The sequence below is a fragment of the Paracoccidioides lutzii genome (genome assembly GCF_000150705.2).
Source record: "Paracoccidioides lutzii Pb01 unplaced genomic scaffold supercont2.53, whole genome shotgun sequence".
Taxonomy (NCBI): Eukaryota; Fungi; Ascomycota; class Eurotiomycetes; order Onygenales; family Ajellomycetaceae; genus Paracoccidioides; species Paracoccidioides lutzii.
In genome coordinates, this window is record NW_015440999.1 from 12,915 (window position 1) to 26,921 (window position 14,007).

The following is a 14,007-nucleotide window of genomic DNA, read 5'->3' on the forward strand; positions in this document are numbered from 1 at the left end:
TCATAACACATTTAAATTCTCAAAAATAAAAAGACAAAAGTTAACTTCTATAGAAGAAGAATTCCTAGTTCAATGAATAATATTCATGAATGAAAGTAGACAGTAAAGGTTCTTAAAATTCAATTATATAAGAAATGACTATTCTGCTACTTCCAGAGTGAGAATCCGGCAGCACCTTCTACTATTGTAGAAGAAAACTATGTCAACAGATTTGTGAAACAACATTCTAAATAGCTAGGACTAGATTCTCACATAAGCACAACAACTATATGATTTCTAGTAATTATTGCTTAATTTGAAGATTACTAAATTTGAAATGAGAAAGAAGACAATTAAATGATGAAAATGACTGACTGATGAATTATTATATTATTATTATTATTATTTATTTATTTATTTATTTTTGAGATGTATTCAGTAATCAACTATGACATCTATTTAGATAAACTAGGATTCATTCATCTACCTTGTTAATCAAATAATTAAAATGACGCAAACTTAAAACATGCAATTATGAGATTTCATTTCAGGATAATACAGCATTTAGAAAAAATCAACTTGTTAGAAAAGCAAATTTATACAATCTCACTTTATTAAAAAAACAATAATAATAAACAAACAGAAAATGAAAATAAAAAAAATCAAATCAATCAGAAATTTAAACTGAAGAAGAGTTTGAGAAATAAAGAAAGGAATTAAAGAATGTAATATTAAATTTAAAAAAAAATATAAAAAAAATTGAAATTGACATTTAAACTTTATGTCAGCTATATCAATTCTCTTTGAAATTGTAGTTCATTCTCTAGAAACAATTTTTACTTTCTTTATAAAGTCAATCAAAAAGAAAATTTCCAATTTAATATTAAAAAGAAGAGATATATTTAACAGATTAATTAAGTATTTCTCTTTTAGATTTTTTCTAGTGTCATTATTTAATGAGCAATTCATTAAAATATGATATAGATTTTCAATTAAATCACAAATTCACATCTGTCAGAGTTTGTCTATATAGCTTTGAAGTTTTTTATATAAGATTTAAAATATCTATATTCAAACTTCAATTATATTTATAGAAGAAAATATTTTCTTCTTTCATTTTATTGATGTAGACTTTCATTTTAATTTCATTTTATATTTTATATATTGAATATTTTTCTTTTCTTTTTCTCAAAACTTTGTTATTTATCTTGCATGGCACATATTTTTGATCTTTCTTTTTATATAAGATTAAAAAATAGTTTTTTGAGTTATTTTCTGAATTTCAATATCATTTTTTGCTGATAAATCTACTTTTTATTTTTTAAAATATATATACCAGCAGATATTCAAGATAAATGAATTTGAATATTTTCATCTTTTAATTTAATTTTTTCTATCATTTTTTGAATTAAATCAAAATTTATTTGATTACTTTGAATTTCATATCTCTGAAATCTTTTTAATGCTATTTTACTGTCTGAAATATTCAAATATTTTTGATATTTGATTTTTGAATAACACTTTTACTAGTCATTATAAAAGACTTCTAAATTGCAAATTAATGAGCTCATTGTTGAAAATCAATCTTCTTTTTTCTAAGTTTCAAAAAAACATCTTATACTCTAAATTTAATTTAGAATATGTTAAAAGCTATATCAGCTTCTAAATATTCCTATTCACTTTTTGAATCATTTGAATATATAAGTAGAGAATTTATTTATATTAATCTTTCATAATTTTTAAATTATGCAGTTTTTTCTTCTTTTTTTAAAAAGTTCATTACTAGTAATATCTATTAATGAACTTAGTTTCTTTTTCAAGAATACAATGTATTATAATTTATATTTTTCACATTTAAGCTTGATAGAAGATATAAAATAATCATTACACATACATTATAAAGCTGAAAAGATATGATCTTTTTGAATTTTTATAGAATTTATTTTAATCTAAAAATTTTTCTCTACTTAATTAGATATTTATGAGATATATCTGATGAATATGAAGTAGATACTTTCATTTAAATTGAATGATCTGAAGTCATTTTCATGATTTTCAGAGTATAATTTATATAACTTTTATCAAATCAAATAGTTGATAATGAAATTAAGATCTCTATTTTATAACTCTAATAGAAGATATTTTAAATGCACTCAATCTTCTTAAAATTAAAGTTTATTTTGAAATATTTGAAAATAGTTTGCATAAATTTTCTGCTCTTTTCATCAGATTTATTGCATAATTTGATACAGAAGCTGTATAGACTTTATATAATTATTTTATAGCTTGAAAAAATAAATTCTCTTTCTATTTTAGAAAGTCTAACTAATTATATTATCAAAGTTTTTTCAGTGAGCTATTTTTTAAATTTTTTTTATTTTTTATTTTTTTTGAATATGAAATTAGACTTTGAGTTTAATCAAACTTCAAGTCATCTAACAGAGAATTTTAATCTTATAACTTTATTTTGAAGAGTAATAGTTCTATTTTCTTTATCTTTTGTAGAATAAGACTGAATTAATGAGATAAAATGTGTATTTTCTTAAGTGATGAGTTGATGAAAACATTTACAAATTTTCAGACTTATTCACTAGAAATCAATCTCTTTCATCTTCAATTTTCATGCTCTTTAGATCAAGTGTTGTGGGTTGATGGTGAAAAAACAAAATGGTCGAAAGGAAAATGAAAATTCACCTATGCCTCACTCTAGCAGTTGGTCCTAGGCCATTAATAACAAATATTATTCTATACAAACTATGGCAAATAAAAAACAATGATACAATGAGATTTACTTCCCTGCCGTAACAATCTGAAAAAGGGAACGGTTGATCTGATCTACCTATTGCCATCTCCTCAACGTGGTGCTAAAAGGCAAGAGAGAACCCTAATATACATACTGGAAGGCTAGTGGGGGTGGTCAGGGAGTCAGCGAAACCTATTCGTGACCTAGTGTTCTCTACGCCAGCAGCATACGTCTTGGATCTTCGATATATTCCTTAATCTATAAGACCAGTTAGCATGCCGCAAGGATCGGTAGGAGGGAAAGTGATACGGGCCTTAACAAGGAATGTCACAGCTTCTCGACCATCTAGTAGACGATGGTCATAGGTCAAAGCAAGATACATCATCTGCAAAGATGTTAGTCTTCTACATAGAAAGGAAGGATAAAACTGTCCGAGAACTCACAGGTCTAATCTCGATTTTTCCATCGACAACGACTGGTTTATCCTTGATGGCATGAAGACCGAGCACAGCTACACACCGTTCGTGAGAATGATGCGGATAGCAGGTTTGAATAAGAAATGTGTTTTCTTACCTGTTTGAGGAAGGTTGATGATGGGTGTGCCCATGAGGGACCCGAAAACGCCACCCTAAGAAGAATATCAGAAAACCGTACGGACAGTAGGAGAAGTTACTTACATTGCTAATAGTGAATGTGCCACCGGCCATGTCTTCAATGGTCAATTTATTATCACGCGCCTGTCACAACACCGATTAGAATTCTCACTGGTCTAGGTCGAACAGGACAGAACTCTTTACATGCCTTTTTACCCAATTCTGCAATTGCCTTCTCAATTCCAATAAGTTCCAGGGACTCAGCGTTTCGCACCACTGGAGTCACCAATCCTTTCTCCGTCGCCACTGCAACGCTGATATCGACATAGTCTCTATAGACGATCGTATCACCGCCGTTCGGCCCCTCAATCGAGGCGTTGACAGTAGGGACATCTCTCATAGCCAAAACACACGCACGAGAGAAAGCGCTCATAAAGCCCAACTTTACGCCGGTCTTCTTCAAGACACCCTCCTTGTAGAGTTTACGGAATTCCATGAGAGACGACATGTCAACCTCGTTGAATGTGGTGAGCGATGCTGCAGTATTCTGAGACTGCTTCAGACGCTCGGCAATTCGCAGGCGCATACGGTTCATTTTTACCTGGATACCTGGTTAACGAGATTGCTCTAAATATAGGGTAACGGGTCTGGGGAAGTACCCTGCGTTCTTCCCTGTTTCCGGGGGCCGGCTGCGATGTTTGGGCGGGTTCAGGTTTGGACGGGTTGTGCTTTGGCCGGGCGGGATTTTCAGTGGCTTGCTCTGGTTTTGGAAGGGGAGAAGGAACCTGCTTTGGCTGTGACGGAGGAGGGTGACGAGAAGCTTCAGTCTTTTCCTCTTGTTTCGCGGGCTGCTTTTCTTCTTTTGTTTTCTCCGGAGTAGCGCTACTAGTCTCCAGTTTGATGAGGTCTTGGCCAACTGTAACAGTATCCTCTTCATTTGCAAGAAGCTCCTTAATCGTGCCAGCATCTGGTGCATTGACGGTGACGTCGATCTATAGAAAATAAGATGGGCGTGAGAGATGGACGGTTTTAAGATATCACACAGTTGAAATTGTGCCTAATAACCTTGTCTGTTTCGATAGTTGCAAGTTCCTCGTCCCGTTCAACATAGTCTCCGACCTCTAAGATTCGTTAAGCGACATTTCATACAACACGGAGAGAAAACGAAATACAGGAAGTGTAATATTAGAGAAGAGGAATCAACTCACTTTTCGAGAACTGTTTTAATGTTCCTTCCGATATCGATTCTGCCATCTGCGGCACTTTGACAATTGAATCCGCTGCCAACTTGTTAGAACACAGCCAAAATAAATATAATAAAAAGGCTAAGGAAGTATGGCGGGTCTACCAACCATAGGTCCGTCTCTGACTGCCGATAAACAACGTATTCGATAGGGTAATTACGTGTCTACGCGACAACTAATTAAACCAAGAAACTAGATCCTCAGCTGGAATAAGGGTTAATACCTCAGAGGAGCTGGAGAACTCAAGGGGATGATGGTCTGGGAAGGTCCCAGACTGCCCTTGGATTGCGACAAATGGCTAATGGACGACACAGCCCTGCAGGAGATTTGGGATCGATTCGAGCCGGTACAGACATGTCTGGGGATGAGTCGCAAATTCCTCGACATTTGTTGCGAGATTTGTAGCCGTGGAGCCATGGCGGGCTGGCAGGATGGAAGCCAATTGAGAAAGTTGGCCGAACAATAAGAGAAAAGAAGCGACAGGGTCGAATCAGGTAATAATCGGTCTACTGCTGTGTAGACGGAGAGGCAGACACAAAGAGAGATGTTGAGTAAAGAAGAAAAGGAAAATATCAGTACTGCGTGCCGAGAGCGTTATTTAACAGTCAAAGATGGGGAGAAATTGGCGAGCGGAAAACGGCCGGAACGAGGAACATCTCTCCAGCCGGGGGATCCAGCAGCAGCATCGTCAAGCATCATCGTCACAACCACCACCGCCAACAAACAACAGCAATTTAATTCAGATTGAGATTACATCCGGCTGTCAATTGGCTAAGCAGACAGAGGATATATTTTACTATACCCCGCCTGAAATATTGCCAGCAGGCACATTTACCTGCAACAACCCCCTGTGTTTTTCTTTGGGTTGGGCCACTTCCCAGTCTCTTTGTTTAATCTTCAACTCTCTCTCCCCACGATGACGCCCAATCCAACTGCACTGTGAGCTTTCTAGCTGTTACCAACCCTTATAGAACTTTTCCTATTGTATTCATTGTATATACATATGCTAATAGCGGATACCTCTCCCCACCCTTTTCTAAACAGGTCTCTCTACCGTCGCTCGCTGAAGCTTGCCCTCGACTGGGCCGTCCATCGCAACCTATGGCGTGGTCAGGCGGTTTATATCCGTTCACTGTTTGAAGCAAATAGATATGTGCTGGAGCCTCGACAACAGAGAGTATGAACTTTCGCACCCAATTGACCCTGACCGCTAGTTCATGGAGTTACTTATATCAATATATGTCAGCGGGAGCTATGCACGCTATGCACTGTGGTTGATGTTGATGTTGATAAATTTTGTTCAGGTCCTATTCCGAGAGACTGAGAAGCTCCTGGAGGAGTGGAAACATCCCGATCCCTATAGAGCCCCTACTGCTCCAGGCGGTACGTTTTGATGGTGTCAAATCACCCCACCTATCTAACATCCACCCACCCTCCTTCATATGATGTCCCCCAATCGGAGAATTAGTGAATGGCTGATGGTTTTCTGGGCAGGATCGAAATACGAGAGAAACACCGAAGTGCGCGATCTACCTTGTAAGCTGGAATTCTTGTTCTGATACTCCATATTTATATCTAGACCCTTCCATGCGCCTGACCGACTAATTCGCTACCGTAATTTAGTGGGAAAGGCACAACACGAAGAAATGGAAGAAGAGGAACAAAGAGCTCGGGAGACCGCGAAGATCCACGCGGCCAGAATGCAAAGGCAGAAAGAAGACGAGAAGGAACAAGGCTCCTGGTGATTATTGGGGTTTACGTTCCATTACTATATAGTTTAAGTGTTGTGGTATAAAAAATGCCGTCTCAATATAAGTTTTTGTGTATATATGTATATGTTTCGTATGACTCTTCGCTATTTATAAATAGCTGGCACGAGAAGATAGAATCATCAGGAAAGGCTCATGACAAAGTCGCATCCGTGTATGTATTTGTCTGCTGAAACCAACGCCAACATGTCCGCAGTGTCTTCGTTGTTAAATATGTGATTCGTGATAGGAAATGACAAGTCGATATATAATCCTCAATCGTAATTATTTCAATTATTCTAGACAGGGATAGGAAATAAAGAAAAGGTTGCTGATTTATTCTGTTCATAGGACAAGCAGATGTTCAGGTGAGAGAGTATACATTGACAGCGGAACGGACGTTAACAAAAAGGACCCTCAATGGGGTTTTTTTGGATGCTATTTCAAGAAAGTAAACAACGCGACTACGTGTGAAATATCAACTATATCGCAGAAAATTGTCTGGAGTTACATACCAAGGGTTGGGGAGATATAGACTCAGAGGATTAAAAAATAAAGTTCTTTAAATTGATGAATCGAGCTGTTAAGCGCAAGATCACCAGCACGTCATATGCTTGAGGGCAATAGACCCCACGATCGCCACCTGCACCAATTGCCATCCGAGACGTAATGTACACCATAAAAAATAAGAGCCATAAGCTTGCCCAACCAGAATCCCATGATCACATAGAAAACCCAGACTGCGCCGAAGAACAAGACACTAGAAGATAAAAACGCAAGTAACAGATTGAAAAGGAAAATGTGAAGCGGAAGAAAGGAAACATAAATGAACCAAAAAAAAAAAAAAACGCGCTTAAAGTTCGAGGCTGGAGGAGGGGTTCTTTCCGCTCTTGGGGGTCTTCTTAGGGAGGAGGTTCTGGTGGATGTTTGGCAGGACACCACCTTGGGCGATGGTGACGTGGCCAAGCAGCTTGTTCAATTCTTCATCGTTGCGGATGGCAAGCTGGAGATGACGGGGAATGATACGGGTCTTCTTGTTATCACGGGCGGCATTGCCAGCCAATTCGAGGATTTCCGCAGCCAGATATTCGAGAACGGCAGCAAGATAAACGGGAGCACCTGGACAATGACATGTCTGTATTAGTTTTTGAATAGACGACTCAACCCATTTTCTTTTTAATAAATGGATGGAGACTTGGGGTGGATGACTAACCAGCACCGACACGCTGAGCGTAGTTGCCTTTGCGCAAGAGACGGTGGACACGACCAACTGGGAACGCGAGACCAGCCTTGGAAGAGCGACTGTTAAGGGAGACAAGAAGAAAAGAGACGAGTTAGTAAAACAAGTTAGATTAAATGGTATTCGATGATCAAGGATGTGAAAACAAAACAAGAGAATGGAAGGAAAGGAATTAAACACATACGACTGGGAAGTCTTGCTGCCGCTGGCCTTTCCGCCGGATTTGCCTCCAGTCATTTTGAAGAGGTTTTTGATGAGGTTTTAGAAGTTGGGAGAGAAATGTAAAGGAGGTAGCGTGATGGTAATGGTAGCAGGAGATAAAGAGTATATCGCCGTAGACGTAGATGTTGACGCAGGACAGGAGGAGCGGGAAGAGTTGTGGAGAGAATCGAAAAAGAAAAAGGAGCAGAGAGAGGAGGCAGAGGAGGGGAGGGAGACCGTGGTTTATAAGAAAAAGCACCGGTTGCTGGGAGCGTGTCGCTGCGGGCTCAGATCACGCCCAGGACTGCTTAGTCAGAGGGCGGCTGGCTGCAGTCGGCTGCTGAGTCACGGGAGCTGGCCCGTGGATCAACGCCCTCGCCAGCCAATCACAACAGCCAGCTCTGGCCGCCTGTCCTGTTACCGTCCCGTACACACCCGTACTGTGCCAAGCCCCATACAACACCTACCAAATCGCGAGCTTAATCATACGGATCATACGCAGCTGTGACCGTATCGAAATTCTGCTTCCTTCGCCCAACCTCAGATCACGCCCGCCATTTCTGATCCGTTTCTGATTTCTGCCCGTGTCGCTGGGCCTATAAGTAGTACGCTCGCCCTCGCCCACTGCACCGCGACTCCGTCTCCTCCTCTTCCTCTTCCTCCCAACATATATATCCCAAACGTATTCTCCCCCCATCAACCCGCCACCACCACCACCACCACCACCACCACAACAACAACAACAACTACTACTACTACTACTACCACCACTACAACCGCTCTACTCTCTTCCATTGCTTCAATTCTCTACTTACCTCTTCTAAAAATCCAACCAACCCCAACCACCATCAAAAATGCCTCCCAAAGCCGCCGAGAAGAAGCCCAGCACCGCAGGCAAGGCTCCAGTTGGAGGCAAAGCCCCCGCCGAGAAGAAAGAGGCTGGCAAGAAGACTGCCGCTGCTGCTGGTGGTGAGAAGAAGAAGCGCACCAAGACCAGAAAGGAAACCTACTCCTCCTACATCTACAAAGGTAATACGTCGTGCAATTATCGGTCACGCATTAAATTCCTCGTACAATGACGCGATACCCAAAATACTAACGCGTTTTCCCCCCTCTTCTAGTTCTGAAGCAAGTCCACCCTGATACTGGTATCTCAAACCGTGCAATGTCCATCCTCAACTCTTTCGTCAATGACATTTTCGAGCGTGTGGCCACTGAAGCCTCCAAGCTCGCTGCCTACAACAAGAAATCCACAATCTCTTCCAGAGAAATCCAGACCTCGTATGTTGTCCTGTCGACTCAAAATACAATGTGTGACGTCAATCCACTCCATCCCACCGTTACTAATTTTGCTCTTCCTACAGTGTGAGACTTATCCTCCCCGGTGAACTGGCAAAACACGCCGTCTCCGAAGGCACAAAGGCCGTCACCAAGTACTCTTCATCCGCCAAATAAATTCGTTTCTCTCTTTTCGTGTTTTCTGGTTTCTTTTCTTTTTCTCTCTATTATATGGTTTCCTTGTTCCTCTTTTATTAATTCCTCATGGTCAAATGTTTTATTTCCCTTTGCGGCTCAGTGAGGCGGTTACGGGTGTTTTGTGGTTTTTCTTTGGTTTCTTTCTCTTTTTTCTCTCTTTAACGCTTCATGGGATGTCTTTGATTTTTATTGTTTCCCCCCCCCCTCCTTGCAATGCCACATGGTTTACGGTTGCGGATTCGTGATCAATTTGATGAATGTACAATACTGGAATATGAAGGCAATCCGGCATGCCCAATAGCCTTTTTTTTAAAGCAAAATCCATCTGCTTTGTTATATTGTGCAAATCTGTCTCTTGTAAAAATTCATTCACCGGCTTCGTCCGGTGATGTCCATCGTAACCAGAGCTTCTGGCTGTGATTTACATAGAAACCACCGCCATAGATTAAACACGCGCCACAGTCGAGAAACTTTACATTTATTGTTATATAAAATTACGAAAATACAGCGCATCGACATCTTCATTTCGAGATATGAAAAAAGCTAGAGTTGTCACCCACATCAGTATCACGAGTACTCCCATCATCATCCACAATATCAACATTAGTGGTTTCATCATATTCCTCGTCATCCAATACCTCCACTTCATCTACAGCCCCTTCCCTCTCCGACCCATGTCCAAACGGCGAATTCTCCTTATCAAAAACGTGAACAATCGCTTTCCCCGCCACAGACCCTACATTCCGTTTCCAATCCGCCCAGTCATCCTCGTCTTTGATAAGAAACCCAATCAACATGCTAGGATCCATATCTTTGATATGCAGCCGTCGTAGTCGACGCGTGTGATACGAGTTTAATTCCTCTTCGGTAAACACCTGGCCGGGTGCGTGGTAGGGAAGCGCGGGACGCGTATGGTGTGGGTCCAGGTAGAAGAAGTAGGAACCTTGGGCTCCGATGAAGTAGTGTGAGGAGGAGGGGCGACCGCTGGTGATGCATATAATAGCTTCCGGTTAGCAGCTGGAGGTCAGGGGACTAGATAAAAGCTCACCCGGCTATCCCTACGGACTGCGGATACTTCAATACATCCTTGAGCGCCTCCCAGTATACGGGGGTAACGCGGTCGATGCCCAGTCTGATCCCAAGCAGGATTAAGGTGGGGTGGATGCCGGCCTCTGTGGCCCCGCCGCTAGCTATTGTCCGGAATCGATCTTCGTAGACGTCGGAGCCGTCGCTTGTGACGTACACATTTAATCCGGCGTGTTTGCATTCGCTCGATAGAGCTCTGGGGTAAAATTCAGTGAGTAAAGCTGTCTGTTGTGGGAAAATGGATGGACGTATGAGGGAAATATTAAGCCAGTTGGCTTACTGGATGCATCTTGCTGTGGCAGATGGCCCAAACCATTCTCCAGGGTATTTCCCGCAGGCAGAAGCTCCATACTCCACGAATCTGTGTATCGAGAAAGGGGCTTTGGGGTCGTCTGCAAAGAGCGAAAGCAGGTTACTTTCTTGGTCGGTTTTGGTGCCTCGTCGCCAGTCTGTAGAGTAATTCAGCATACATCCACGCATATATATATATATATATTTCATTAGTAGTAGCTTCGGAACATACCTCGACCTAGAGACAATATCGACAGTGCACTCGCCAATAGACTCTGACCAGATCGAATCATACAACCCCATCCCGTATCCGTAGTGAAACCCTGCGAATCCACCAACTGGCTCCTAAGGCGGACACCCAGTGTCATAGCCGACGCCGCACTGGGATCGCTGGACTTTGGGATGAACGGGAAGCCAGACCGGTAGGTAAGCCATATCTTAGATTCAAAATCATCTAGGAATGGCGCTGGCCAGTCGTGACCTGATGAGCTGCTTGATGTCGATTCGGGACGGGTATTATTTGTGAAGGGCAGCTGTCTGGTTGGGCTAAGGCCGCTGCGGTCTGACGTTGAAAGTCTGTGGTAATGGTATGGCTCGTTTTTGCTTTCGTCTGGTCTCTTGTTATTGTTCTTGTTGATGTTGTTGCTGTTGTTGCAGTTGTTATTACTGCCACTGCCGTTGTCGATATCGTTATTGGTGTGGTTATCATCAGCCTGTCGCGGAGGTGAAGGGGTGAGCGGTCGATACTCACGCCCTAGACACCAGATAGGGGAGCCCGCGGTGTCGTCATTCTTCGGCTCCGGATCCCAGAAATACTGCACGATTCTCTTGTATTTTCCGATATCAACGTTATTCATGACTGCTATGGTCGGGTTAGGTAGAGAGCAGATACCCCATGGATGTAGCGGCGTCAAAACGACATTAGAGGTCGTTAGGTCATAAGTGGTTGGGGGAGATGTCGGGTTGGCGAGAATTATATAGGTGGGCAGGCAGCTGAATGACGGACGGATGAAATATATATATATATATATATATATGTGTGTGTGTGTGTGTGTATTTTGGGGATCTATATAATCAAATATATAACCAACTAATAGAACATAACAATGACGGATGTATCTACGGAGAACATACTACTTATTACCAACAACCAAAGATCGCATAGAATCTCGACTTTCACACCGGGGAATTTAGTTATTTAACAGCCAAAATAATAGGGAACAACAACAGAGCTTTTATCAATGTATTGCTTATCGAGTGGTATGTATGACCCCCATAACCAACTCCGAGAGGCCTAACTAATAATTAGTTAACGTAATCGATAAGCGAGTCGGCCACATAAGCAAGTCGGCCACTTTTCATCTCATCCCAGAACAACATCTTCATCATCAAAAATGTCAACCACACAAAGAAATAAAGCCTCTACTCAGGAAGGAAGGCTTCTTTTAGCCATTCAAGCATTTAAAAATGGTCAAATTTCAAGTGTATGAGCTGCAGCAAAGCTGTATGATGTTCCATGTTCCACCCTAGGTGATCAGGTACATGGTCATACAGCACACCTTAACACTCCCCCAAAGAACCAGAAACTTAGTCTTACAGAGGAAGAATCTCTTGTTCAATGGATTCTGGCCATGGATGAATGAGGTCAGCCTCCTCAGGTTGCAGCTGTACAAGAAATGACCAACCTTCTTCTTGCCAGCTGAGGATTCAATCCCCCACTCACAGTGAGTGAATGCTGAGTATGAAACTTTGTCAAGTGCCATGATGAGCTGAAATCCAAGTTCTCACACAAGTATGATCATCAGCAGGCCTTATGTGAGGATCCTGAGGTTATTCATGGGTGGTTTAGGCTTGTACAAAACACTATTGTGAAGTATGAGATTCTGGAAGATGATATCTACAACTTTGATGAGACTGAGTTTCAGATGAGTGTAATTGAGACTGCCAGGGTGGTGACTGGATCTGAAAGAGCTGAGAATTCCAAGCTTGTACAGTCTGGAGATTAGGAATGAGTGTCTGTTATTGCTGAAGTCAATGCAAATGGCTGAGCCTTGCATACAATGATTATTCTCAAAGGAAAGATGCATCAATCCTGCTGGTATGAGACAGAAGGGCTTCCACATGACTGGGTGATTGGAGTCAGTGAGAATGACTGGATCACTGACCAGCTGAGCTTATACTGGCTGAAAGAGATGTTCAACAAGAAGACTCTACTCTGTATGAAGGACAGATATCAACTGTTGATTCTAGATTGGCACTGAAGCCATGCCTCAGCTGGATTTGATCAATTTTGCACTGAGAATCAGATCATTGCCCTCTACATGCCATCACATTCCTCTCATCTTCTTCAGCCATTGGATGTTGGCTGCTTCTCATCTCTGAAAACTGCATATGAACAGCAGGTGGAAAACCAGATGTGACTTGAGATTAATCATATTGATAAGAAGGAGTTTTTGAGTCTCTATCCTGCAGCTCAGATGCAAGTCCTGACTGAGAGCAACATCAAGAGCAGCTCTAGAGCTGCTGAGCTGATTTCATATGATTCTGAGCAGGTTCTCTCACAACTTAATACCATGATGCATACCCTCACCCCCCCAGGGATCTTCCACAGCTCCCAGGCCTCCTGGGCCACAGCCACATCACATAATATACATCAATTGGAGCAGCAAGCTGAGAAAGTTAAAGAATATATCAAGCATCATATGCAGAGCCCACTCAGTCCAATCAATTGTGCTCTAAGTCAGCTGATCAAGGAGTGTCAAATGACAATGCATAGTGCTGCTATTCTAGCAGCTGAAAACAGAGAGTTAAGGGCTGCAAATGCCAAACAAAAGAAGAAGTGAGAAAGAGGCCATATGTATGGAGCTCAAGAGAGTGCTTTGAGGGTTGAAGAAGGCTTGAATCATATACAAAGAATCAATGAATTGAGAGCAGGGATAGTTGAGGCTGCTGAGTCATGACCACAAAAATGTGCAGCACCACAGTGTAGTGTATGTGAGATTATTGAGCATACTGCCTGTACATGCTCTAAGCATATAGGAAATAATTTATAATGTAATTTGCTAGTTTTTCTTTATAGTTGAGACTTTGAAGGCATTCTTGTTGTACAGTGGGGAGGAAAGTGGCCGACTCGCTTATCGATTACGTTAACTAACTCGGCAGTTAAATAAATAAGCAGAAAAACAAAAAAAAAAAATGAAGTCAAACCAACCAAGGGTTGGCAGCGTCTGAGAATTAGAAATATTTAAATATTCAACTAAATAATATATTTTTTCTTTTTCAGCATGTGTAAATACCATATTGTTTAAAGCATATATTCGGAACAACTTGTCAGTCCGTAGTGATATAACACGAAGTAAGTAACCAACCAGCTAAAGCTATTCATTCAGCTATTCAGCCAGCAACC

General features: G+C 41.1%; 5 protein-coding genes across 5 annotated transcripts; 2 read left to right on the plus strand and 3 right to left on the minus strand.

The window, feature by feature from the left end:
* Window positions 1-2,863: 2,863 nt before the first annotated feature.
* PAAG_08915 (dihydrolipoamide succinyltransferase) lies at window positions 2,864-4,976 on the minus strand (the record flags this gene model as incomplete). The annotated part of the gene is made up of 12 exons (XM_015846668.1): window positions 2,864-2,883; window positions 2,953-2,980; window positions 3,042-3,107; window positions 3,166-3,233; window positions 3,296-3,350; window positions 3,400-3,459; window positions 3,503-3,916; window positions 3,975-4,307; window positions 4,381-4,436; window positions 4,524-4,595; window positions 4,668-4,723; window positions 4,783-4,976. 12 exons carry the CDS (start codon window positions 4,974-4,976, stop codon window positions 2,864-2,866), a joined length of 1,422 nt encoding a protein of 473 aa, XP_015701589.1.
* A 499-nt stretch (window positions 4,977-5,475) lies between these two features.
* On the plus strand, window positions 5,476-6,304 carry PAAG_08916 (LYR family protein; the record flags this gene model as incomplete). Its single annotated transcript, XM_002789111.2, has 5 exons — window positions 5,476-5,498; window positions 5,604-5,736; window positions 5,864-5,942; window positions 6,054-6,095; window positions 6,183-6,304. 5 exons carry the CDS (start codon window positions 5,476-5,478, stop codon window positions 6,302-6,304), a joined length of 399 nt encoding a protein of 132 aa, XP_002789157.1.
* An 856-nt stretch (window positions 6,305-7,160) lies between these two features.
* Window positions 7,161-7,784, minus strand: PAAG_08917 (histone H2a; the record flags this gene model as incomplete). The annotated part of the gene is made up of 3 exons (XM_002789112.2): window positions 7,161-7,426; window positions 7,521-7,609; window positions 7,732-7,784. 3 exons carry the CDS (start codon window positions 7,782-7,784, stop codon window positions 7,161-7,163), a joined length of 408 nt encoding a protein of 135 aa, XP_002789158.1.
* Window positions 7,785-8,602: 818 nt separating this feature from the next.
* PAAG_08918 (late histone H2B.L4) lies at window positions 8,603-9,203 on the plus strand (the record flags this gene model as incomplete). The annotated part of the gene is made up of 3 exons (XM_002789113.2): window positions 8,603-8,777; window positions 8,870-9,029; window positions 9,113-9,203. 3 exons carry the CDS (start codon window positions 8,603-8,605, stop codon window positions 9,201-9,203), a joined length of 426 nt encoding a protein of 141 aa, XP_002789159.1.
* Window positions 9,204-9,745: 542 nt separating this feature from the next.
* Window positions 9,746-11,458, minus strand: PAAG_08919 (autophagy-related protein 4; the record flags this gene model as incomplete). The annotated part of the gene is made up of 4 exons (XM_002789114.2): window positions 9,746-10,208; window positions 10,273-10,506; window positions 10,591-10,759; window positions 10,834-11,458. 4 exons carry the CDS (start codon window positions 11,456-11,458, stop codon window positions 9,746-9,748), a joined length of 1,491 nt encoding a protein of 496 aa, XP_002789160.2.
* Window positions 11,459-14,007: the final 2,549 nt, after the last annotated feature.